At 41.2% G+C, this 27886-nt stretch overlaps 1 protein-coding gene across 1 annotated transcript in view; it reads left to right on the top strand.

The window, feature by feature from the left end:
• LOC126426845 (uncharacterized) overlaps window positions 1–27886 on the top strand; it is a 72690-nt gene that overhangs the window by 23416 nt on the left and 21388 nt on the right. The window contains exons 3-5 of the mRNA XM_050088863.1: window positions 11518–11645; window positions 13110–13285; window positions 26517–26710. Of these exons, the coding sequence (XP_049944820.1) occupies window positions 11518–11645; window positions 13110–13285; window positions 26517–26710 (498 nt within the window). The remainder of the gene's footprint in view (window positions 1–11517; window positions 11646–13109; window positions 13286–26516; window positions 26711–27886) is intronic.

Here is a 27886-nt window from a genome sequence, read left to right as displayed (position 1 = left end):
CCATCCCCTCGTACTGTTACGGATTTATGGACAGCCCTGCAGGATTCATGGTGTCAGTTTCCTCCAGCACTACTTCAGACAGTAGTCGAGTCTGTACCACGACGTGTTGTGGCACTTCTGCGTGCTCGCGGGGCCTTACATGACATTTGGCAGGTGTACCAGCTTTTCTTGGTTCTTCAAGGTATCTTCAAAAGCATGCCCTTCAGGTAAAAATGGGAACCTTCATGGGTGGAGGATGGATAGCTACCGCACCATACAACTCCCTTAATTGTACTGGGACTCGTTTATGAGTTTCAGGGACACACATATTATGCAATTACTTCTCCAATACATATTGATTATAAACCACCTGCATGAGTTTTGTACTCGATAAATCATATAAATCATATATAGTATCATCAACGATTTTACTTAGAAATATTGAATCATCTTTGGTGATGTGTCATCTCTCTCACCGTCCATGGTCGTGTTGGGAGTAAACAGGAAAGACGGTCTGCTTGTGTATTGTAACTTACATCAAGTACATGTCTAATTAATTACATCTTCTAGTAATTCAGACTGTCTGTCTGTGAGTTTGTCTGATTAGCATGGTATTTCAGTTAAGATGTATATTCCGCGTAATGAGCCTGGTCAAGTTAGACCAAGTTAGGCCAATTTGAAATTATTTAAGCATGATTGTGGCAATGGAATTCTTACTTTAGGCTTCAAAATCTTGTTTTGGAACCAGTTTCGCCGCATATGTGTGTGTGTGTGTGTGTGTGTGTGTGTGTGTGTGTGTGTGTGTGTGTGTGTCTGTGTGTGTCTGTGTGTATGTGAGTGTGTGTGTGTGTGTGTGTGTGTGTGTGTGTGTGTGAGAGAGAGAGAGAGAGAGAGAGAGAGAGAAAGAGAGAGAGACTGAGAGACAGAGGGAGGGAGAGGGAGAGAGAGAAAGAGAGATAGTTCGAGCGTTTGTGTACAAAAATGTCTTACGTAACAAACTTTGACTTCAATGTGAAAGTTATGGAAATAATGCAGCTTGACTCCATTTTTGCGCGAGATTTACACAATAAAGTTATTAAATACAGATAAATGTGTGTGTGTGTGAACGAAATATTACTGTCAAGCAAATGATGCCCGTATCTCACATTGGTTCCCTTTCAAGTTAATGTTACGTAATTCTTTACTGCACGTCTTTGAACTTAGCGACATCATTATGCTTGATTTTAATACCACGGTGTGGCTGTTTGGAGAGGCTGATGAGACGGTGGTGGGAGGGGAGAAGGGGGGGGAGGGCGTGGGTTGTAACTTGATAGACAAGGGGGCGTGGCTGCCGCTATCTTAGATTATGACGTGGGTCGCATGATGTAAAGAAAGTGGTCCAGAACATATGTATAATGTAATGAAAGAGGCCCAGCATCCCCATACACTGTGCGACTTACACTTTTGTACCAAATCGAATTTACTGCAAACTAATAGAACGGCCTGGCACCAACATGGAGAGAAGCGATTAACTGATCAGTGATAGAAGGAGTTACAGTGAACGTTTCGCAGCTATGTGGACATACAGTGTCGAAAATGGAAAATGTTACCGTAAAACACCAGTAAGATTTTTGCTTAACTTTGCGCAAATGTTTATCATTAATAGGTATTAAGGTGTTAAACATTCGGTTTATTCGAGACTAGTGTCCATCATCATAAACGCTCTCCAAATGTCCTCTTGAAGAACTTATTGCCATGCTTAAAATATATGATATGGCATTTCATACGTATGTTTTGGCTGGAAGTTGGTATGAATTAATGTCATCCTATCGCATCATAGTTTTCAACTGCTGGGAAAATTAATTTTTCTTTATTTAAAATCATAGGTGTCACCACCGAATGTGGGGAGAGAGGGCGATAATGGGGACATGTGGGAAAAGGTTTCTTCAAAAGCAATTTCAAGTTTTTGAGTCTCACGAGGATAGATCCCCAGCGATGGGATCGACTTTCTGAAATCATTTACACAGTGATATACGTCAAGGTCTCAAGTTTCAGACGCTGCAGGCAGTCACCATCACAGGCATTCATTTACGAGTAATCGACGAAAAAAATTCGGAATTTCGCCTAATAATCTTCAACTTTAAAGAAGACACTTTTAAACAGACTGCTTGCACAGGCCTCACATGTAGGAAGTTAAGAGTTCAGAACTAGTCAGGTAGATAAAAATTTTTTATTTTTAAACGTTTTTTGAAACGACTTTAATCATTATTTTTGCTAAATTAATTGGGTTCTATTTCTTTATTTCCATTCCTTTGTAACATAATTTTAATCAATATATTTTTAAAATTGCTCTCTCTTTTTCTGATGCGTTTTGAACTTGGAATTTATTTACATTTCATTTTATTATTTTTGTTTATTAATTCCGACTCAAATTCTTCTTCTTTATCATTCTATGTTTCTCACCATGTTATTGCATTCATTATTTCCATTCCACATTTGGCTTAGATTTCGTTTTATTTGTAATCCCTTCTTTTGTTTAAATCACCATTTTACTTAGTCCCTAGTGGAATAAGAATAAATTTTTAAAATGTTTTTATCATTTAACCATCCAAAGAAGGAACATCTTAAATAGAAATATACATTTTTGGCACAAATGCACAGCCAGTATAAAGAGACTATTTCGTCTTTTGTTGTTAAACGATTCATCCGTTGTTTCAAATGTTTAAACATTATGAGTGATAAATAAAAATAATGAAAACACTTGCGAAATGATCCCAGTTGGAAAAAGAACGTAAAAAAGAAGAGAATGAGACAAATTGTAAATGTTGATGTGTTGTTGTTGTTGTGGTCTTCAGTCTAGAGACTGGTTTGATGCAGTTCTCCATGCTACCCTATCCTGCACAAGCTTCTTCATCTCCAAGTAGCTACTGCAACCTACATCCTTCAGAATCTGCTTACTGTACTTACCTCTTGGTCTCCCTCTACGATTTTTACCCTCCACCCTGCCCTCCAATACTAACTTAGTGATCCCTTGATGCCTCAGAACGTGTTCTACCAACCGATCCCTTCTTCTAGTCAACTTGCTCCACAAACTCCTCTTCTCGCTACTTCTGTTCAGTACATGATCATTAGTTACATGATCTATCCATCTAGTTTTCAGCATTATTTTGTACCACCATTTCAAAAGCCTCTTCTTGTCTAAAACATTTATCGTCCATGCTTCACTTCCATACATGGTTACACTCTGTACAAATACTTCCAGAAAAGACTTCCTGACGCTTAAATCAATGCTCGATGTTAACAAATTTCTCTTCTTCAGGAACGCATTCCTGGCCATTGTCAGTCTACATTTTATATACTTTCTATATCGACCATCATCAAATATTTCGCTAATAAAATAGCAACTCATCTATTACTTTAAGCCTCTCATTTACTAATCTAATTCCCTCAGCATCGCCTGATTTAATTATGCATTCCATTATCCTCGTTTTGCTTTTGTAGATGTTCATCTTATATCGTCCTTTCAAGACACTGTCCATTGTATTCAACTGCTCTTCCTGGTCTTCTGCTGTCTCTGACAGAATTACAATGTCATTGGCAATCATCAACGGTTTTATTTCTTCTCCATGGATTTTAATTGGTACTCCAAAGTTTTCTTTTGTTTCCTTTACTGCTTGCTCAATATACAGATTGAATAACAAAGGGGATAGGCTACAACCGTGTCTCACTCCCTTCCCAACCACTGCCTCCCTTTCATGTCCCTCGACTCTTATAACTACCATCTGGTTTTTGTACAAATTGTAAATAGCCTTTCGTTCCACGTATTTGGCCCCTGCCATCTTCAGAATTTGAAAGAGAGTATACCACCCACATTGTCAAAAGTCTTCCCTGTGCCTACAAATGCTAAAAAAGAAGGTTTGCCTTTCCTTAATCTATTTTCTAAGATAAGTCATAGGGTCAGTATTGCCTCACGTGATCTTCCCCAACGCTGGCTTCTACCAGTTTTTCCATTCGTCTGTAAAGAATTCGTATTAGTATTTTGCAGCTGTGACTTGTTAAACTGATAGTTCGATGATTTTCACACTTGTCAACACCTGCTTTCTTTGGGATTGGAATTATTATATTTTTCTTGAAGTCTGAGGGTATTTCACCTGTCTGATACATCTTGCTCACCAGCTGGTAGAGTTTTGTCAGGGCCAGCTCTCCTAAGGCTTTCAGGAGTTAATGGAATGCTGTCTACTGCCAGGACCTTGTTTCGACTTATACCTTCTAGTGTCCTGTCAAATTCTTCACTCAGTATCAGGTTTCCCACTTCATCTTCACCTACGTCCTCTTCCATTTCCATAACATTGCCCTCCAGTACACCACACTTATATAGAGCCTCTATATACTCCTTCCATCTTTCTGCTTTCCCTGCTTTGCTTATAAGAGGTTTTCCACCTGAGCTCTTGGTTTTCATACAAGTGGTACTCTTTTCTCCAAAGGTCTCTTTAATTTTCCTTTAGGCAGCATCTATCTTATCCCTAGCAATATATGCCTCTGCATCCTTACAATTGTCCTCTAGTCATCCCTGCTTTGCCATTTTGCACTTCCCTTTGATCTCATTTTTGAGACGTTTGTATTCCTTATCGGCTGCTTCATTTACTGCATTTTCTCCTTTCATCAGTTAAAATCGATATCTCATCTGTTACCCAAGGATGTCTACTAGCCCTCGTCTTTTTACCTATCTCATCTTCTGCTGCCTACACTATTTCTTCTCTCAGAGCTACCCATTTTTTCTTGTACTGTATTTCTTTCCCCCATTCTTGTCAATCGTTCCCTAATGCTGTCTCTGAAACTCTCTACAACCTCTGGTTCTTTCAATTTATCCAGGTACCAACCTCTTAAATTTCCACCTTTTTGCTGTTTCTTCAGTTTTAATCTATAGTGCATAACTCATAGATTGTGGTCAGAGTCCACATCTGCCTCTGGAAATGTCTTACAATTAAAAACCTGGTTACTAAATCTCTCTCTTACCATTGTATAATCTATCTGAAATCCTCCAGTGTCTCCAGGCCTCTCCCACGTGTACAACCTTCTTTCATGATTCTTGAACCAAGTGTTAGCCATGATCAAGTCATACTCTGTGCAAAATTCTACCAGGCGGCTTCCTCTTTCATTCCTTCACCGTATTCCAAATTGACTTACAATATTTTTCCTTCTCTTCCTTTTCCTACTATCTAATTCTAGTCTCCCACGACTATTAAATTTTCGTGTCCCCTCACTATCTGAATGATATCTTTTACGTCATCATACATCTCTTCAATCTCTTCGTCATCTGCGGAGCTAGTTGGTATATAAACTTGTACTACTGTCGTAGGCGTGGGCTTCGTGTCTATCTTGGCTACAATAATGCGTTCACTATGTTGTTCATAATAGGTTGACTGCACTCCTATTTTTTATACATTATTATTAAACCTAGTCATTACACGTATTTTATTGTATTTATAATCCTGTGTCCACCTGACCAAAAGTTCCTCCTACCACCGAACTTCACTAATTCCCACTTTATCTAACTTCAACCCATCCATTTCCCTCTTTAAATTTTATAACGTGCCTGCTCGATTAAGGGATCTGACATTCCACACTCCGATCCACAGAACGCGTTTTCTTTCTTCTCATAACGACATCCTACTTAGTAGTCCCTGCCTGGAGATCCAAATGGGGGACTATTTTACCTCTGTAATATTTTATCCAAGAGGTCGCCACCATCATTTAACCATACAGGAAAGCTGCATTCACAAGGGAAAAATTACAGCTGTGGTTTTCCCTTGCTTTCAGCCGTTCACAGTACCAGAACAGCAAGGCCATTTTCAGTAATGTTACAAGGCCAAATCAGTCAATCATCCAGACTGTTGCCCCTCCAACTACTTAATCTGTTTGATCCCAAGAAGGTTTTCCATTCAAATGTCTTACGAATTCCTATTTAAATCGAGTGAGGATAAACCATAAATACCACTTTCATGATTTTAACAACATATTTAGTGTAAAAAAATTGACGTTCCCAAAATGGAACAGCGTGAACGGGAGGGTGCAGGTACCGTGCATGGTAATACTGTGAGAAACGAATGTAAATTTTTCATATTTACGTTTATTTTTCTCACTACATAGTTGATACAGCTCATTTACAGATTATCCAAAATGTGGATGTGTAACCAAATAAGGAATAAACAAAATTAAACTGTGATTTACTGAGTTCAGTTTCAACTTTAGTTTGTATGAAACTGCTCAAAACAATTTGCATGCAAAGGAATTTTACATTTCTTACATTGTTTTGCTGTGTTCTTCTTGCACTGGCCACATCTTAGTTGTTTGCCTAATGGTACAATCAGATGATCTTGTCCATCATAGTGTACATCATTGAGCACCCTTTTATGTAAGGCTTTTGGATTTAGTACTGGATGGGCAGATGATTGTCATGAGCTGTACTTTTGAAAGTAGCTGTTGACCACATACCTTCTGAAGCCAAGAAGATCGAGTGGATTGCCCTTATACTGTTTTGTTTGTCTATACAACAACCAAGCATTGTATGTTGATGCAGTTAGCAGAAAAGCAAGAAGTTGGTAGCATCATTTCTTTGTTCTGAAACTAATCCTTTAGTTTACAATATTTTCATTAAGTCTGTCCACTTGTCCCATGTAAGTGTTGTAGTTACCACCTGCAGCAGGAGTAATTATATCAATAAAGTTTTTCTCACTCCTACTGTATCATTTGGATTGTCCAGTTGGTTGAACTCCAGTTCTGTTTGACATGATGATAACAATACTGTTGTCATGGTAGCGAATCAGATTATTATCGGTTACTTGGTCATATGTTCTCCCTGGAGCGTTTTTCATTTTATGAAGTTCTTGCAGAGAAGCTCCCTCTGTTCTACTTGAGCGAATTGTTCCTGTTACAGTGCAGCCCTTTCCTTTTAGTGCATACAAAAGTGGCAAGGAAGTATAGAGGTTATAAAAAAAGAAATCATATGTCTGTTCATTCTCAAATGGAAGTTTTGATACTAGGACTAACAGAACTGAACCACATACAACAAGCTCAGGTCTTGTGTTTCCTGTTGCAACACCCTGGTATGGTTCTGCTTGAACTAGGTACCCTAGTCTTGTATGAAGACAATAAATATTATAACCAAACCTAATCGGTTTACCTGCTATTTCTTACTTTGTTCCATGTCTACCATAATACAGAATCATAGCCTCATTAATACATAGCAGTCTTTCGTTATTGAAAGCTCTTAGCCACCTACTATACAAGAGCTTCCAAAGGGCTCTCAATTTTGAAAATCTGTCATATTTGGATAAGCTGTTGTTATCGCAGACATGTATGCATTTCACAATTTTGTCAAATCTTCCCCTTGTCATTGCTTTTGACACAGATAGATTATGGCAATCCTCGTTCATTTCTCAGTACATTCTAAAGGTAAAGGGTTGTAACCTGTCAGAAGAAATATGGCCAGTAATACTCTTATTTCTACACTTGACACACTGAATGATGTATCTCCCTGCTGATGAACGTAAATATTTGGGTAATGGGCTAGCATGTCAACAATAGTGTCATCATAAAACAGTTCAAGTAGCTGTACTGGTGACATTTCTTCCATCAAAAATTCTGTAAGTGTCCATGTCTTCATCTGCACTTCATTTATGTCATTCTGAGCCATCTCATATCAGCCCTCTTTCTTCTGCCAGTAACAGGAATAGTATTTGATGTAGAACTTTAGGGGCTGAGAACATTATCAACATGGGCAGCACCAGAAGCTGAACATGATGGCTCATTAGGCTCCCTATGACCCACCTGTAAAATAAAACATCAACTTTCTAGAAACTATAAATAATATTTAAAGTTACAGATAAATAATGTAAAAGATTGTAATAAGTGTATTTACTAATCAAAATCTTCAATTCATAGTACTGTCTAATATTTACTTATTGGGTAACAATGTCCCATTCACAATACTTCGTAAGTTTTGCTTCTGCAACAGATTCTAGCTTTTTGCCACTATGATTTATATCAATTTCACACTCGTCACCTGAATCTTCATCTGAGCACCATGGGTCATCAGGGGGATTTATGTACAAGTCTGCATCACAAAAATCAGTATCCTATTCCAATAATGCTATAATTTCATCGGCAGTCAACCTAAAATGCAAGTGTTTTACTGTTATTTCAATGCAACCACTCAATCCTACTGTTCCAAAAATGTAACACTCAGCTGTAATGCATTATAACCCATTGTTGAGAACAGATATGAACAAATAAAACACACACAGACTATCATTATTGTATTTATACGCCATATTTAGAAAATATAATGTCGTTATCCACTGTCAAATATAGTAAAACTTATTTGCCCTTTCCTTGTAGCCATTTTTCCATAAACAGCAATTACTACAGCACTAACACTGTTCCTACACAGATGCTAGCAGCGCAGCTGGCAGTTTTGTGTAAAAGCAAGGAGCATGTAGAAGGCCAGCAGTGTAACAAACTTACCAGAAACTAAAATCACTGTACACAAAAAAATTACAAATTTTTGTTCCAGAAATTGAACAGAGGGATAAAATAGGTTAATATGCTGGTGCCCCTCTTCAGGAGGGGCCTCTCAGCAGATACCCCTCCGTTGTGGTTGCACCTATGGTGCGGCTATCTGTATGGCTGAGGCACGCAAGCCTCCCCACCAACGGCAGCACTTGACGCCTGTAGCTTCACCGTTACACTGCACAGCATGTTATCACCGTACAGAAGTTTTCTGAAAGTCCATGACACCACTTGTAGACGTTTCCTTGTTAGCTGACAAAGAAAGAATGACGTCGTTGAACGAATATTTCCAAACTCTAACGAATTACACATATCGAAAGCTCTTATGCAGTGATTAGTAATGGTTTGTAGGACTGACTAACGTGTCAGTAAGAAAATTCTCTTATATTATTCAATAAAAAGAAAATATTTCGAGCTGTGTTGGTATGACTACGTGGGACGAATGATGAGGGTAGATGAACGTGAAACTGATTGGTTTTGCTGAAAGCTTTTTCGAAGGGGTGGCAAGGAGGCACCCAGCTGAATTCCATGCAACAATCATTTACAACCTGATGTTTGTATAATAATAATGTTGTAGTTAGTGCTTGTGTCAAAAGCAATTGCTATGAAGAGTGTTACAAGCAACTGATTGCTACTTCCTTTCCTGAAAGGCAAGGGAGTGACTACTAAGCTTGTAGGAATTTATTTTTAAAGTGACTGAAAGACAGCGTATTGAAAATTACATTTGTACATATTATCATTCCTTGAATGTTCCCTAGAAGAAAGTTTATAATAAACTAGCGCTTTACATATCGCAGCTTCGTCCGGCTAACACAGAAAAAATATATTCTTGTAAAATAACAGGTTTTCAGCGATCTCCATGCTTTTAAAGCATAGGTCTGTACTTGAAACTATGAAGTACATTGCATTTTCTGACGGGTTATTTTCACTTTCTTAAGCTGGTTTTAATAATGAAACTAATACAGTATTTAAAAATGCGGTCTCCACCTCTTACTGTTTTACTCGACCGACTGAGACGAAATCGTGGATGAACGAATCTTTTATTTGCTTTCAGAATGGTTTCCACGTTGGTTAGGAGGTAATACACTTTACTCATACGCACAGCCTCAAAAGTGCATATGTTAATATCATATATGTTTTTATACTAGATAATAGCAAAACAAGTTTTAATCTGGGCTTAAATTGGAGAGCTGTAGAAATTTAAAAAGCTACTGAAATAAAGTGACGGGAAAAAAAATTTCAACACAAAAAATTAATTAATGTAGACTTACTAAATTTCGGGAATACAAAAGTCTAGGCACCATATTTAGATGATTAGCGCTGGTAGATCTCAGCTTAATGTAAGCAGGGCGAAAGCCATTCCAAATGTGAAATGCTTGTACATTAATAAACGTGTAACTCCCGAAATTTAGAATGCAGGCATGCAAACGAGCATCCGTTGTGTCGTACAGGTGCCACGTTTCAGTTTGTCGGATGGAGTTCCGTGCCTATTGCACATGGTCACTCAATGCAGGGACGGTTAAAGCTTGGTGTGGATGACACTGGAATCGTCTTCTGATGATGTGTTATACGCGCTCGATCGGAAATGTGATGGTCGAACAGCCCAAGGCAACATGTCGACTGTAGAGCATGTTGGGGTCACTACAGCGAGCGATATCCTGTTGGAAAACACTCCTTAGGACGCTGTTCGTGAATGTCGGTTCAACAGGTCGAGTCATCAGACTGACGTACAAATTTGCGTCAGAGGGATGCGATAACCACGAGGGTGTTCCTGCTACTATACGAAATCGCACCTCCTACCATAACTCCAGATGTAGGCTGAATGTGTCTAGCACACAGACAAGCTGGCTGCAGGCCTCTGGGCTTCTCCTAACTGGCACATGGCCGTCACTGGCACCGCGGCAGAACCAACTCTCATCAGAAAACACGACAGATCTCCACCCTGCCCCCAGCGAGCTCTCTCTTGACAGCACTGAAGTCGCAAATGGCGGTGGTTTGGGGTGAGGAGAATGCACAATACAGGGAGTTTTGCTCGGAGCTGTCCTTGAAGTAACCAATTTGTAACAGTTCATTATGTTACTGTTGTTCCAACTGCTGCTCACATTCCTTCAGCCATCTGCTGAACACGATGGTTTTCCCTCTCCATAGAGCCACGTGGTCGTCTGGAGCCCAGTCCTCTCGAGACCGTGCATTCTCGTGCCCACCGTGGCCAGCAGTCATGTACAGTGGCTACCTACCTACCTGTCAAGTCTTTCTGCAATATCACAAAGGAACATCCAGGTTCCCATAGCCCTATTACAAACGCTGTGAGCTGTTGATAATAGCGTGTCTGTCGCCTTGAAGATATTCTTGACTAACGTCAATCTGCCACATCCAGTACGAAAGGTAACTGACCATCATAACAGTTACAGTGTGTATTTAAATAAATGTAATTTGTATCGTCATACGCGACTGGCGCGAAATTGGAATAGGCGTCATCATTAAGATATAGAAACACTCCTACTTTCGTTTATGTCACACAATTCTTTCTTGGCATTGCGTTTTCTTTCCCCGTCAGTTTATGTGGTCTGAGACCTTACCAATCCTCCAAAAAATGATTTTAGCTTCCAATTTTTTTACGTTCTTCAAGGAGATCTCCCATTTAGAGTCTTTTATGATGTAAGCCTACCTATTTGGTCCCCCTCCCCCCCCCCCCTGGAATTTAGTGCTGTTGACGCCAGTGTTTAAAATACTAAAAGTAAGCTGACATAGAGATGACATTTCCATCAACATATGATACAGGCACAGATATACTACTCGTGTACCGCTTCGGTCCGAAAAAGGTGTCCATACTGTAGTGTGACAGTAGTCTGACAGTGTATACATATTTAGTAAATTCTACCTTCATACCCTCTTTATCCTTGTGAATGCAGAAAGTGAATGTTGTGCTTCCATAGAAATCTGATTCACTGACCTCTTCACCACTTTCTCGTCCGTCTTCTTGTCCAGAATTCCAGGCCGAGATACCGGTCTTCCTGGAGCACCTCTCTGACTACTGGCGGGACTCGGCGCAGCTGCTCTCACTGGGTGTCAAACATTTCTCTCAGCTGCTCGTCCCCCTCGCTTTCGAGCAAATGGTAAGTGGAGATTCTTTTCGTGTTTTATGTTATATGTACGCGGGATGAGAAAGTGATACACACAGCCACGATTACGTGGTCAGTCCTCTTAGTCTGTTTACTGGCTTACGTGGCTCACAGTGTCGCTGTTTACGCCGCTCTGACTGCAATGTTAACTCACTGCAAGAGATCGGACCCCCTCTACCTTGTGCGGTTATTAGGCAAAGCAAGCACAGTCGGAACGGTTAAGGATAGCCAAAAAAATCATCCGTACCTTTCTTGTTCGTAGTTTCTCGTAACTTCCTAAACCAGCTGGAAAACTTCCTGTCAGATCCTACAGTACAAGCCTAAGCCTGGTGGCCACATATTTCTTAGGCAATGTTCCAGATGTTACTAAACCGTCCTTTATCTCACTATCTGAGAATCTGCTTATTTGGAGTCTATTACTCTGTAGGTAATACGCGGGAGAGAGGGGTCAGGGATTACGGTCTGCTATAAAGATCACCTTGCGTAATAGAATTTGACAGCCTATGTTGATTTTTTAAAGGCTTCATCGTTCAGAAATAACTTGGAGAATATCCACACATGAAGAATTTAATGGGCGCAAACTTAAGCTTATGCACCGTGGACATCATGACCAACCACTACCTACCTCACACTCCAGTATTCCTGCTCCTTCTGCGAAATTACACTGAGGTGACAAGGCACGGGGTAACGATGTGCTCACTTACTGACGGTGGTAATGTCGCGTGCACAAGGCGTGGAAGGGCAGAGCATTGGCGCAGCTGCCAACTGTACTCGGGTGATTCATGTCTGACGTGGTTATGATCGCACCACGGCAGTTAACAGGCTTTGTACGCGGAATAGTAGTTGGAGCTAGATGCGCGGGCAATTCCATTTCGGGAATCGTCAGAGAATTCAGTATCCTGCTGCCTACAGTATAAAGACTGTGCCGAGAATAGCAAATTTCAGGGATTTCCTCTCACCACGGACAATGCAGTGGCTGACACCCTTCACTTGATGATCGAGAGCAGCGGCGTTTGGCTACAGCTGTCACTGCTAACAGACAACCAGCACTGCGTGAAATAACGGCAGAAAGCAGTGCGGGGCGTATGACGAACGTATCCATTAGATCCATTTATAATCTGTTTAGGGAAAGTTTATCTATAACTACCCATACACATCCATAGCTAGTATGTGTTAACGTCGAATGTAGGTGGTGGTCACATTAATTCGACTCCATTGTGTACAAATAAATGCAACTCTCTGAACTGATATTGTAGCTTGAGAATCGTGTGTTTGATAAGACATCAATACAACCCACTTTGCATTAATGTTATAATATGTTGTACAAAACTGAATATTTAGTCATAAGCTAGCATTAACTTAAGCATCATGCAATAGTCGCACCTACACGTGTAACTTAAAGTTGGCTGCTAATTGTGAATATTGTAAGTAATTTGAACCACCTTCTGTGTGTCTCAGGGTATCCACTCAAATGATCTGCAACGCCATGAATGGATTAACAGCATGAAACATCTGAGAGACATGCTGCACACGAAATTAAGCGGCTGGGTTCATGATGTGCAATCCGTCAGCGAGCAGATGGCGTACTACAAAGTGGAAGAACACAAGAACAGGCCTGGGACTTATATACTTAGGTAAAAGCAAGTATACTTTGTAACTTTTGTCGAACTAATTACGATTCATGAATTTTTATTCCATTCCTTCCCCTCGTACGTATTTTTTACAGTTACGTAAACAGCTGCGATAATTTAATTCAGGACTGAGCAGAAAATGTGACTAGTGGACAATAGTCAAATACCGTTGCTGCCATATACTACATAAGTTTACATAATTTATGGAAACGGTGAGAACCTCTGAAAATTTGTGGTACTTGACACATAAATCTAGTATAGAGGTCAAACAGGGCTAAAACAATTTGTCTAATCGAGGAAAGTCATGCTAATAACGTGTATTTCCACGTCTAGCCTAGATGATGGCACCAATTAGGGAAGGAAGAGCGTACAGAAGTTATATTAATCTAAGGGCTAACCAGCGATAACGATTAAACAAAAGATGAAGAGGTGTCGATAGGAGGGTGTAGGGTGGTAATTGGTCATAGTTTTCATGTCTTACACTGTGACGTGCGGTTTTAAATCCGCTCATAGCACAGTGCATAAATACTGGAAGATAGAAGTGAGAGGTACAACGTGTATGCCTCTCCACCACTGGGCATGTGGGGTCACGGAGTGGCCAGCTTGGGATTGTCGAGGATGGTGAGTGTGTCTTGGAGGTGCAGGGCGAAAAGTTTTACTATACTTACGACGACCCCTTTGAGTGCGGGGTGGCAAAAGGCCAATGATGTTTGTGGCATTCAACTCCTCACATATTGTCTATCATGCAACCACAATATTGACTGCCAATGGCAACAGGGGTGGGACTGGAGGTCTCCAGCTGCGAGCACAACATGAGGCTATGGAACATAAGTGAACTGCTTAGTCAACGAGTAACTCGCAATAGTGTTACAATGCTAGTGGTGCTGATATGAAGCAGAGCAATGGCAACAATTAAGAAACAAACATTGTAATATATCTACAACAACACTTCACGAAGTTGATGATTCGTCAGAAAGAAACACAGGGATTTTTGCAGAGTGAGAAAGAAGTGGCAGATAAAATATTAAGACTTCTGCAAGATGATTCAGTGGGATGTGTGGCATCGTATATGTTTGACAGTACAGATGGTATAAATAACGAGCGGAATGATGATAATATGTGCTTAACAAGTGAAACTGATACTGAAACGAGTCCCAGCTATGTAGTTCATCACACTTGTAGGGCAGGGAGCCAGAAATCTCGGCTCCATTGAAACGTAGTAAAGGCAAATCGTTGTCCAAGGAGCGGGTATTAAACATAATAACATACATCGAAGATCATCCGCAGGATAGGAATAACGCAACTGTGAATAGATTTCGAATAATTCCACAGCAGTATGACCGTGTTCTGCATAAGAAAAAGGACAAATATTCAGGGTAGAACAAGAAGCACTTTTTACAAAAACTGATCTCCGCGCGTTTCAAGGTTTCTTGATAAGATTTATGGGATGTCCATGATAGTTACCTACTACGTTACGCACATCAAATTGTGTGTGACGTAGATTACAGTGATTTCAAGGTAAGTAGTAGACGGTAGCATAACTTGAAACAGTGCTATAGAATTGGAAGACATAAGATAACGACATTTCAAACGAAGTGTCCACTTGATATGCACAGCAAAATACGGAATCGACGCGAAAATTTGTAGATGATTATTCTATCCTTCAGTAAGGAATTTGTTTGAAGAAGAAATGCATTTAAAAGGAATCCAGGAAATTAGAGGTACTAAGAGAGTTGTGTCAAAGTCGAGTAAAATCAATGCCTCAATACATTAGTATACAATTATACCGATTGTTTAACTTGATGGTAAATCGGCTATAAAGTTATTTATTGTGCTGCGACAAGCTGAAGGTGCTCTGCTCCCTACGACTCTTTCTCGTGTGTGTGATCTTGCAAGGGCAGTAGGATATATTTATGTCACAGAAAGCAAGAATGGAATAGCGGCGTAAGAAAACAACAGCTATGGTAAGAGCAGTGGTTTGGGCCAATCGCTGGTCCATTTAACTTGCTTTTGCTTGATTCCTCGTCTCCAGATAAAAATCATGCTCCTTTAGAGCAAACTATTCCTCCCAAAAAATGTGTGACATTGCATTTCACACCACCTGGAACCACTGCGTAAATTCGACCTCTGGATGTCTGCTTTTTGCACGTCTATAAACCATATTATAGCACTTTCTGGAGCTATGTCTTCAAGGATATCAGTTTCACAATAAGCTCTTCGGCGTGCTGTTCTGCATTAGGCTGCATGAATCACATTCCATCTGTTTTCACCACCCTATTACACCAATATGATTCTGTATGCTTTCTTTAAGAGTGAATATGCAGTTGGACGTCCTTTTCGGTTTGTAACCCCAAAGAAGTTCGCCTTGGATCTTGATGGTTGGCACCTCTTTGACGACTATGACGCACTATTTTTCATTTGGTGTTCATAGTGCAATTTCATGGTTTGCTTTTAACATGTCTTGAATATCGACAATGTCTGTCTGTGAAGCATAATACATACGTGCCATAGAAGTATGACCTGTGCACCTCCTGGACACTTATTTTCTGTCACCCTCCTGATGCACATGGTGAGTCATTTGCAGCTAATGTTCTTCCTGTCAGAATTGTTAACACAACGCTTTGAAATTAGCTTTACTAAAGACTGAAGTTGTGATCTTGGACTCAAGAGGGTCCTTGTTAGACTGTCAGTCAGGGGTTGATTATTGAGAAAGAGAGGGTAATGTTGAGTGGATCATGGCTGGTAAGTCAATAGAAAGCTTGCCAGTACTTGAGTTTATAGTTGGTATACTCAGAGCTTGTCTGTCGTCAGTTCAGGCGTCTTTTTGTATGAAGTATATTGCTGTGGCATCTCTCTAATTCCTAGTGGCGAGTTAGTGTGTTCAAGACATTGGTGAGGAAGAAGGAACAGTAGTACCCATGAGATTCTTTGAATATTTCAAGAGGTCAAGGAGTAGGGAGAATTTAAATGGGACTGATAGCTGGGATGAGTGTGTGTGTATGTGTGTGTGTGTGTGTGTGTGTGTGTGTGTGAGATAGTGACTTTCGTTGAAATTTGCTGCAGGAAGGAATTTGTATCGGATATACCTTCAGGATATGGAGAGTGACAAGGTATTTTCTGATTTGAGTCTGTACAAGCTTCCAGTAAACGTCCTAGATTTTATGGTACTGTTCTAGAATTATTTTACGTGGGTTATTGTGGGGTGGATATGAGATGGAGTGAGAATAAGGGTTGACTTTTGCATGAACTCGTGATCACTTTCAATCAGATGAAGGATATGTGCAGTTATGCGTCTGAGGAGGTAGACAGACGAATCATTTCAGTGATAGGGGAGTTGAGACATGAAAGGAAGTAGATCATTTGTCCTCAGCTACGTCCAACATGGTAACTGCTGTGGATATACAGGTCCACAACGATAATGTAGGTGTAGAAGGGTTAATCAAAGTGAGCAAGGAAATAGTGTACGACAACTCAGAAAGATATGGGTGGTGACTGTTAGGTAGGGTAGATCACATAACTAAAGAGGAGGTACTGAACAGAAGTGGGGAGAAGAGGAGTCTGTGGCACGACTAGAAGAAGGGATCGATTGGCAGGACATGTTCTGAGGCATAAAGGGATCACCAATTTAGTACTGGAAGGAAGCGTGATGGATAAAAATCATAGAGGGAGACTAAGGGATGAATTCAGCAAGCAGATTCAGAGCGGTGTAGGTTGCAGTCGTTACTCGGGCATGAAGAGGCTTGCAAAGGATAGAATAACATGGAGAGATGCATCAAACCAGTCTTCAGACTGAAGACCACAGCAACACCAACATGGGGAATGAGTCCTCCTACCCAATATCCTCTTACTAACTTGGGAGGTGGCGAGGCTTACCTGAACACCTACAAAATGAATTCGTTTTAAACAAGTGCCAGTTGTTTATATTATTGGATATTCTCTCACTTCCTTCCCCTTCACATATCTTATTAATCTGTAGTCCACTGCAAGGTGTTAACGCTATTTAGTGTTTTGTTATTTTCGACTCCTTTATACACTTTAATGATCGGAACTGCCTGCTCCAGCTGGTTTCCTCCCAAGTCCTACTTTTTTGACTTATTAACACAAATATCTACTATCCTTATAGTGTTATTCACTTATCTGTTCTTATCCTTATTCTTTCACGTTTATTTCTGTATACTCATCAAACTTTAGTGTCAATTACGTCTCCATAGGGGAGTAGTGATTTTTTAGGTGCTATGTCGTTGATACTACAGGATATATTTTGCGTGTTTCTGAGTACATCTTATCCACCCATGTGACTTTATATTTTCACATATATGCACCTGTCAAAGACTATCGTGTCACTTGATCTATTTTATGTTCATGATTTCTATGACTTCCATTTGTTTAGCATTTTTGTTATTAGGTGTAGTTAAAAGAATTTAGGTTTATGCTTTAAAGATTGACACGATATTTGAAGAATGCATTGCCATACAAAAAACCTAAATGGAGAGATTACCAAACATGAACTTGAGCCCTTATGCTCCTTATCCGCATGTTCTGTATAGCTGCACAGCGCAGAGATTTTGTTTAATGCTGAGACTCAATCTATTACTCCATAACTGAGTGTCACACTTACTTCTACTTCAGTCCCCTTAGATCCACGATTAAAGAGTACTCTTGACAGGAGAGTTGGCTGTAGTGCAGAATTGTGATATAAACTAGATAGCACCACCGTAGCTATGGGCCCTGTAATGGCGAATTTCATAGCTGCAGAACAGTTGTGCATCCCCTGAGGTTACTTGGTATAGACTACTGCGATCAGTTTAAATTTTGTACTCTTCACTAGTTTCTAGTAAATACTTTTTTTCGTCAAATGTATCCATTTTCTCTTCATCAGGTATCAGATCGATGTAGCTTCGACTTTACTTTTGTTTCTCGTTTGTCATTTCTTTATAATCTGATTTATACTTCTCCCTTCTCTCATAAATATCATTTTCTGAATTGCAAATGTTTAGCGACTTATCTTTCAGTGGATTCATTCTTGGCTTGTTGAAATATACCTCTTTTGCAACACAGTCACATGAGACAATACTAGTGTCCTCCCTGTCTTTAGCAGACTCCTTTATTCAATCCCCATACACGTATTTACGATGTCTATGTTCTCTTCACATGGGTGATTGGTTTCGTTTCCATATGCGTTAAGCCATACTATTTTCTTGGGCCGTTTCTGTTTTACTCTCCTTGGTACCTTCAAGAATTTTACTTTGTGCAGTCCCTTTGTCGTTAATGTACATGGTCGGACTTCATACGAACCTGATACGTCACCCATCACCCTCCTGTCTCCATTTGTATTTCCATGTGATGTGACATGTGTAACTTTTGACTGAGTCAGGTAAATTTAATTTCCGGTAATTGTACGTTATTCCATAAGTGCACAATGCTTCGCTTTTCAGGGTGCCTTAGATAGCTACCTAACGATGGCTGGCGAAAATAGCTATTTCACCGCAATCTTAGATCAAAAGACAGTTCACCTGCAACCTCATTACATTTGATTTTAAATAGATCTCTTATACTAGAAAGAGATTTGCATACACTTTATCCAGTGAATCACTGCTGCTTATGTTAAATGTGACAATTCTCGTTTTTCATTTGTTTTTTAATTAACTGAACGTCATTAACTTCTAAAGCTACCAGTTATTGGTCATTTCCTATGAAATGCTGATGCAGTGTCTACAAGACAAACTGAAATTTCTAAGTGAACTTCATTCGGTAACGACACCACATTAGATTTAAACAAGCTATTGTAGGCTTGTATGCCTCAAACACACTCTAATCTTACATAATATTTCGGGCATGTCGCACTGTCCTACTGGATTTGTCCAAGTCTGTCAGAATGCACAATGGACATGAATGGCCACAGGTGAACAGACAAGCTACTTATGTATGTGTCACCTGTCAGAGTCGTATCTAGACTCATCAGGGATCCCACATCACTCCAACTGCACATGCCCCACACCATTACAGAGCCCCCACCAGCTTGAACAGCCCTTGCTGTCATACAGGGTCCATGGATTCATTAGGTTGTCTCAGTAGTTCCTTTCACGTTACATACATTTTTTTTAATCGAAATTTTCTGCCTACGTTCAATAGAGTATTCCCTCTTTAATCTACATTCACTTTAATCCATATTTACTAGCAAGAAGAACAACGAGTACTCCAGCAGCGACTCCCACGCCGCCTTGGTGCATGCTAACAGCTACTGCCATGCACCACCGCCACTCCTTCAGTAATGGTTATTCTTCCTATCTTACTGGCCCTGCTAATTCATACCGATAAAACGTATGCCTCAACAGGTGCCCTAATGGGCGCATAAAACCCCTATTCTAAAATTGTTTTGAATGTAAAGGAAAATAAACAGACCTTTGGTGAAGTCACTGGGCATCTCATGATTGACATGACGATCAGCTACTTTGCTCCTCTCCTAAATGGATACTGTTACTGCCGCCTTACCCCAAAATATTCCATGCATTATGGGTATAATTTGAAGGGTGTGTTGATAAGGGTAAATGTTTGCATTGGAATTTGTACTCTGAAGAGACTAAAGTCATGGGATACCTAGTAATATCGTATCAGGTCTCCATTTGCCTGGAGTAGTGCAGCAGCTACATGCGGCATTGATTCATTGGAAATCCCCTGCAGAAATATTGAATCATGCTGCCTCTGTAACCATCCATAATAGCAAAAGTGTTTCCAGTGCACGATTTTGTGCAAAAACTGACCTCACAATTATGTTAAATTAGTGTTCCATGGCACTCATGTCCTTGATTGTCCAGAATGTCCTTTGAACCAGTTGCAGATAATTATTGCCTGATGACATTAGTGGGACAATGGGGGTGCGGGGCCATTTTGTTACTGCGGGTTGCCTCCATCAGCGGCAGGTATGCACTCAGAGGCAATCCTATTGTTCTCCTTTGATTGACACATACTTAACCTATTGTCCCATTAAGTGGTTTTCCATGTCACTGCAGATAACCTATTGTCCCCCCCCCCCCCACCCACTCCAACTCCCCTACCCCTTTCACTGCTACAGGTACACTTTGAAGTCTGAGTTACTGGAATAGAAACTGCCACTACTATTTCACATGAGGACACAAGTACAATTAGACCTGTGATGCCAGAGATACACTGATTGACCTCCCATCGCAAATCCAAGATGGCGGCCGTGATGGCGCAAGTATCGTTACCCAAGATAGCGGTGGTGGGAAATTCAAAAAGTGCCGTACCCCCTCACAGGTGGGAAATTGAAATTTTGTCAGTTTTTCGCGAGGGCCATGCTCACCTGGACGTGAAATGAGTTTTTGTGAGTGCCATACCCACCTGGACTTTGAAGGAAATAGTTAAAGCCTCCACCACAATCTTCAACCGACCACCACATCCCCTTACCATGTTGGTGGTCTAACGTGTACTAACGTGCACTAATGTGTACTAACGTGCACAGTGCATAGAGTCATCTAAGATGCCGGCTGTGACATCAGTTGATGATGCAAGTGCCACACCCCACTGGTAGGAAGTTGAAATTTTGGCGGGAAGATAGGTCAACTGGGCTACCTCCCCTAACTTAACCCCCCTCCCCTCACTCCAGAAAAATGGCAGAAAGCTCAAATTCCAACAGGATAATGCATCACACCTAAGTAAATGGCAGAGCTCTGCATATTTCTTACACCTTGAGCACAGTGCTTAATTTATGTTCTATCTCTCTGCCTATGAGAGTCACAGAGCATGCTCTAAAGTATTGTTCTAGAGTCTAGGATGAGTACCTGGAAGGTATTGGTAAGAGAGAACATACACACATGCACTTCTAGGGCTACAACGTTCTGCACTTAAAACGGGCTGTAATGTTAGATCGTCTGCATTTCCAACCTATCAGTTGTATGGAATGTAGCACTGTTAATATTCCAATGTAAGAAATATATTTCAAGCACGGGACATAAATCGTTCTTCTCGGATTCTCTATGACAAACTATGTTATCGGACCATAAAACGAAAAAACTACTTCCTTAAAACATTGGCTCTGTGTGATTCGGGTACAATATAGCTTTCAGGTGATGTATAGCACCCACTGTACACATCCGATCATGGTTCCAAAATTATACTATGCCTGCATCAGCGCCGGCCGCGGTGGCCGTGCGGTTCTGGCGCTGCAGTCCGGAACCACGAGGCTGCTACGGTCGCAGGTTCGAATCCTGCCTTGGGCATGGGTGTGTGTGATGTCCTTAGGTTAGTTAGGTTTAAGTAGTTCTAAGTTCTAGGGGACTTATGACCTAAGATGTTGAGTCCCATAGTGCTCAGAGCCATTTGAACCATTTTGAACCTGCATCAGCCCTATATAAAATGATTGTTAGTAACTCCGAATACCTCTTACAAGGAAACAGATAAACGTACAGCAGCAGCGCCTGACATGTGAAAATTAGCAGTCATTCCATCACTAACTGCCGTTTCGAATCCTGCCTCAGGCATGGATGTGTGTGCTGTCCTTAGGTTAGTTAGGTTTAAGTAGTTCTTAGTCTAGGGGACTGATGACCTTAGATGTTAAGTCCATCTGTCACTAACTCTGTAAACAGCACTCCTGTCGGGCAAATATGTACACTGGGAATGCAGTATCACTAACTTAGTTATGACGCTGAAGTCTATATTTTACACCCAATATGCGGCAGGAGGATGGAGTACATCACATAAATCAAAGTTCGTTTACTGGGATGTGTCACGTCTCATCACACATGAGATGGAAGTCCTCTGATGACAGACAGGTTTACTGTTAACGATCGGAAATGTTATGCTGCTGCTTGAATGTGAAGGTACCATGGCTTATGTTCTGACATACGTTTGTGGGATGTAATCAAACTACTATTCATGTATAAAGAAAAAAGATTGTGTATGTCTAGTCATAACAGAATGATGGATTGAACATGGTGAATTGTGATTTCAATGCATCGGGAAGTATATCCGAACATAGGTGGTGATAGATTCATTTCCTAAGCAGCTGCACAATATAGCAATGCAAGTGTTCATCTGGACCTGCTATAGCGTACAAACAGGACAGTCAATACAGCTGTTACAATACGTCCCCTCATCGGCACCCTGTAAGTGTACCCTAGTATTTTCCTTGTTGTCTGTCAGAAGTGATATTGATTCAGTACGCCAGCCCGCGTCTGTGACGCCTTTCTTAGCATTACATCCGCGGATGGGGTATTCATTACCACACAGTGCCAGGCGCCTGCCCTTCATAACACTGGTTTGAAGAATCTCGGCAGGGTGCAGCACCTTCCAGAAGTGATGATTCGACGACTTTGTCGGGTAATTTCCTAGGACTGAGGAGAATCGAGACATATAGCCAGTGTGAGTGTGGGCCTTTTTTTGGATGCTGTGCAGATACAAACGATAACTGCACTGTTTGTGCAAAATGTGTATATACTGCATTGTAAAGCTACTGTGGTTTATGGTGTGGCATGACTAGAGAAGATGACTGTGTGTCCTATCGTGAGGGACGTAAATATTAGGGACATCGATAACCACAAGCGATTTTTTACATGGGAAATTACAGTATGTGCACTGTAGATAATGAGATTCGTTCCAGAGGAAACATTAGCTGCACATCTATCGGTGTCAGACTGCAGTTGCAATCGTAATATTTAATTGTAGTTAGACTGTTAAATATTCTTTTGAGTCTTGTATGTATTTGATGATCTGTAGACAATTTTTACAGGGTTTAACTGTCAGTGCAATGTAGCGATCTGTGCAAAATAATTTTGTCTCTGAAAGTCTCGTCTGCAGGAAACAATGGCAGATGGTGCTCCCAGACCAGCAGTTTGACGGGTAAGTTCACTGGTGGACAGGATCTCCTGTTAGGAATGTGCCCTGGGAAGCATTGCAACATCTCTAGGTGGTGGACCGAACTGCAGCTATGTGTCATCACACCAGCAATGGTGCCTAGGTGAACACGTATTTCGGTAGGAATTTCTCAAGTGCAAAGTATGAAAGAGATGACAGCGTCTCATACTCACAGAGCCCAAACTATTGCGTCATAGCTTCGCTGGGAGTGCCAGTGCAGCGTCAGGTGTCAGGTGGTGGGATGTGTTTTTATTATTAGCAATCTTTTATTTAAACTATAGTCCATCTAAATATATACTCTGCTAGCCACCAAGCGGTGCGTGGTCGAGGGCACTATTCACACCAAAGTTATATTTCCCTCCTTCTGTTCCACTCTCAGTTTGTGTGTGGGAAAAACGTCTGTCTGATCACCTCAGTATGAGCTCCAATTTCCCTTATCTTTGAATGGTGATCATTGTTCGATATGAAAGTTGGTGGTAATAATATATGCTCTGCATCCTCGGCAAAGGTAGGATTTTGAATTTAGTGAGCAGCCCTTCCATTTAGTGCGTAGTCTATCTGCAAGTGTGTTCCACTTCAAATTTTCAATGAGATTTGTAACACTCTCGTGATGGTTAAAGGTACCAGTCACGAATCTTGCTGTTCTTCTCTGAACCTTCTCAATCTCTTGAATCAGAACCCTGGTAAGAACCCCCATACATAGAAACAATACTCAAAGACCAATAGGATGCCACAAATTACAAACAACTACACCATACATGTGAAGAATATCGATTTAATTAATTTGCATAAATTTTTTATGTCAATGTGGTATTAGCGGTACAGTAGTTAAGGGGAGGCAGTGTATGCGTGGGTGACATGGAGCAGAGCAGCAGGTTAATTGCAGCACACTAAGTTAATTTGAATACTTTTTATGTGAAACGCAGTTCAATAGTTTAAGGGGATGGGGATGACAATGAAAACCATTTAACAGAACAACAGGTTAAGTGCCGACAAAGGGCCAAACATTAGGTTAAGCAACCAGAGTACAGTGCTGAACATTACGTTACACAACATGTTTTCCCCATGTAATTGATTATTACAAGACCTAGATGTTTCTAAACAGCAGAGAATGATGAGCCAGAGAAATCCAACCCCCACAAACTGAATTTCTTATAAATAAACAATATACCTTTTCCATATATTCCATAAATTTTCTTAATTGTTTAAACAATATTCCATACAGAGCAATCAAATACCCTCCAAATGATCGATCAACTGAGTCTTTTTCCTACCAATTCCTAGAAAGAGGTGTTGGTTGGGTGAATTAGGTCAGTGCAGGTGCTCTTTTTTCCTGCCATTTTCTTAGGTATGTTGCATTATCCTGTTGCAATTTGAACTTCCCACCATTTTTTTGTGGGAAGAGGAGGGGTGTTAGGTTAGCAGAGGTAGCCCAATTGACCTATCTTCCCGTCGAAATTCCAACTTCCCACCAGGTGGTGTGTGGCACATCTGTCATCAACTAATATCACAGACGCCATCTTAGATGACATCATGCGCTGTGTACTTTAGTACATGTTAGTGCACATTAGTACCTGTTAGCCTGCTAACATGGGTTGGTAATGGGATGTGGCAGTTGGTTGAGGTTCGTGGTGGAGACTTTAACTATTTCCTTGCAAGTCCAAGTGAGCGTGGCCCTCGCGAAAAAATGACAAAATTTGAGTTTCCCACCTGCAAGGGGGGAATGGCACTTTTTGAATTTCCGCCGCCGCCATCTTCGGTAACGGTACGTGCGCCATCATGGCCCCCATCGTGAATTTGCGATGGGAGCCCCATCAGTATGTCTGTGACGTCACAGGTCTAATGGTACTTGTGTCATCATGTGAAATAGTAGTGACAGGGGCTATTCCAATAACTCAGACCTCAAAGTGTACCTGTAGCAGTGAGGGGGTGGGGGAGTTAGTGTGGGTGGGGAGGGGAACAATAGGTTAACTGCAGTGACATGGAAAACCACTTAACAGGACAATAGGTTAAGTACCTGTCAATCAAAGTAGAACAATAGGATTGCCTCTGAATGCATACTGCCCACGATGTAGGTAACCTGCACTAACAAAATGCGTCAGCATCCCCTTCCTGAGGGGGAAGGGGAGTGGGAGGGGCTGGAAGGGACAATAGGTTAAGTGCCGCAACATGGCAAAGCATTTAGCAGAATAATACGTTAAGTACCTGTCAAACAAAGGAGAACAATAGGTTTCCCCCTGAGTGCATACCTGCCTCTGATGTAGACAACCTGACTACCCCTCTGTCCCGCTAATGACATGGTGCATGGTGCTCTATAAAATTTCCAACTTTGTTTGGGAACATTACTGCATGAACGACTGCAAATGGTCTCCAAGTAGCCGAACGAGACCGTTTCCAGTCATTTATCAGTCCAGATGGACCAGAGGACCCTGTTCATTCCATTACGGAGCCACCATCAGCTTGCACACTGCCTTGTTGGGAACTTGGGTTCACGGCTTTATGGTGTGTGGTCTACACTCAGACCCTACCATCAGCTCCTACACAATGAAATCGGGAAACATCTGAAAAGGCCACAGTTTCCCTTACTCTAGGGCGCAACCAATACGGTCACTAGCGCAGGAGCAGTAGCAGCATCTTCTACTATCATTCCCCATTGACAACAAATTGCATTGCACTTTCCTAACGGATACGTTCGTCTTACGTCCAACACTGATTTCTGTGGTTGTTTCACACAGAATTGCTTGCCTGTTAGCACTGACAACTCTACGCAAACAGTGCTGCTCTCGGTGGTTGAGACGATCGGCCACTGTGTTGTCCGTAATGAGAAGTAATGCCGGATATTTGGTATTTTTGGCACACTCTCTTGGAACTGTCAATCTCGGAATATTGAATTCTCTAACGATTTCCAAAATGCCTATGCGTCCAGATCCAACTAGCATTCCGTGTTCAGAGTCTGGTGATGCCTGTCATGCGATCGTAATCGCGTAGAAACCCTTCTCACGTGAACTGCCTGATTACAAATGACAGCTCCACCAAAGCACTCCCCTTTTAAACTTCGTGTACGTGATACTGTTGCCGTTTGTGCATGTGCATATCGCTACCCCCAGACTTTTGTCACCTCCATGTATAACACTGTAATTCATCGTAATTCATCACAATAAACGACTTTTATTTGAGCAAAATGTTCTAGTGACAGACCGACACACAATTTTAATTTGCCGTGAAGTTTCATACCAGTGCACCCTCCAGTGCTGAAAGTAAATACTTTGCGGATACCTCTACATCACACGTGAGCTGCACATGATCTGGCACGCTGAATTAACTTGTTTTTAACTTTTAACGTCGCAACTTCTTTTTGTTACAGACGACCTCTGTTGAATCATGACCTACTGTCCTACCACGAGCGGTTCCTCTCCTTCAGGGACGACTTTACTGCGCTGTGCGTCGCTCGACATCGACGGGCGTCACAAATGTTTGGTCTCGCCGACGCACTGTATTCCTTCTATTATTACAACTGGTTCTTCGACCTACAGTTTGTAGGTGACATCGAGAGTTTAGGTAAGAATAATTTTCTCAGTCAGCCACTTCATTTTTGTGCACTGGTGACTCCCTACTGTATTCCAGGTCGAGGACTGAGCCTCGTAAACAGCTAATGATGTGTGGTTTCACATTTTCCGTAATTTCCCATGTGACCTGCGTTAACTACTGGTGTGCTTTTCATTGCTGGTTCCTCGACTGGTTGGCAACTCTCCCCCTAGTTCTATTGCAAGCTGATTACTCCAGTTCGACGTATCTATAGACTCCTGCCCAATAGGATGTAAAAACCTACATATAGCAAATATTACAGTGTTTGGAAGACATAAAAAGAATCACTTTAAATGTTACAGAAACGTCACTGGAGCGTCGGTTCCCCACTAGGCGTCCGTGAATTTCGCGACGCTGGTGATATTCACAGACGTTGTTAACACTGCTGCTTGACTAGTATGGTTTTAGAGACGTTGCTGAAAACGTCGCGCTATTACATTTACCCATTGCTGCCATCGCCATAGCAATGCCCAATTCCATCAAAACAACCAACTGACTCGTGTTCACTAATGCGCCAAAGGAACTGGCATAGGTATGTGTATTCAAATGCAGAGATATGTAAACAGGCAGAATACGGCGCTGCGGTCGGCAACGCCTATATAAGACTACAAGTGTCTGGACAAGTTGTTAGATCGGTTACTTGTGCTGCAATGACAGATTATCAAGATTTAAGTGAGTTTTAAAGTGGTGTTACAGTCGGAACAATGGACACAGCATTTCCAAGGTAGGGCTCAAGAGAGGATTTTCCGATACGAGCATTTCAGTGTACCGTGAATATTAGGAATCTTGTAAAACATCAAATCTCCGACATAGCTGCGGCCCAAAAATATCCTGCAAGAACGTACCAAAATCGACTGAAGACAATCGTTCAACGTGACTGAAGTGCAACCCTTCCGCAATTTGCTACATATTTCAATGCTGGGCCATCACCAAGTGCCAGCGTGCGTACCATTCAATGAAACCTCATCGATATGGGCTTCTGGAGCCGAGGCCCCACTCATGTACCCTTGATGAATGCACGACACAAAGCTTTATGCCTAGCCTAGGCCTGTCTATAACGACATTTGAGTCTTGATGACTGCAAATAAGTTGCCTGGTCAGACGAGCAGATGGACCTGTACGGGTATGGTGAGAACCTCATGAATCGGT

The sequence above is a fragment of the Schistocerca serialis genome, chromosome 11 (assembly GCF_023864345.2).
Source record: "Schistocerca serialis cubense isolate TAMUIC-IGC-003099 chromosome 11, iqSchSeri2.2, whole genome shotgun sequence".
In the NCBI taxonomy this organism is placed as follows: Eukaryota; Metazoa; Arthropoda; class Insecta; order Orthoptera; family Acrididae; genus Schistocerca; species Schistocerca serialis.
Note: the sequence above shows the minus strand (reverse complement) of the source record. Positions and strands in the feature narration are given on the sequence as shown.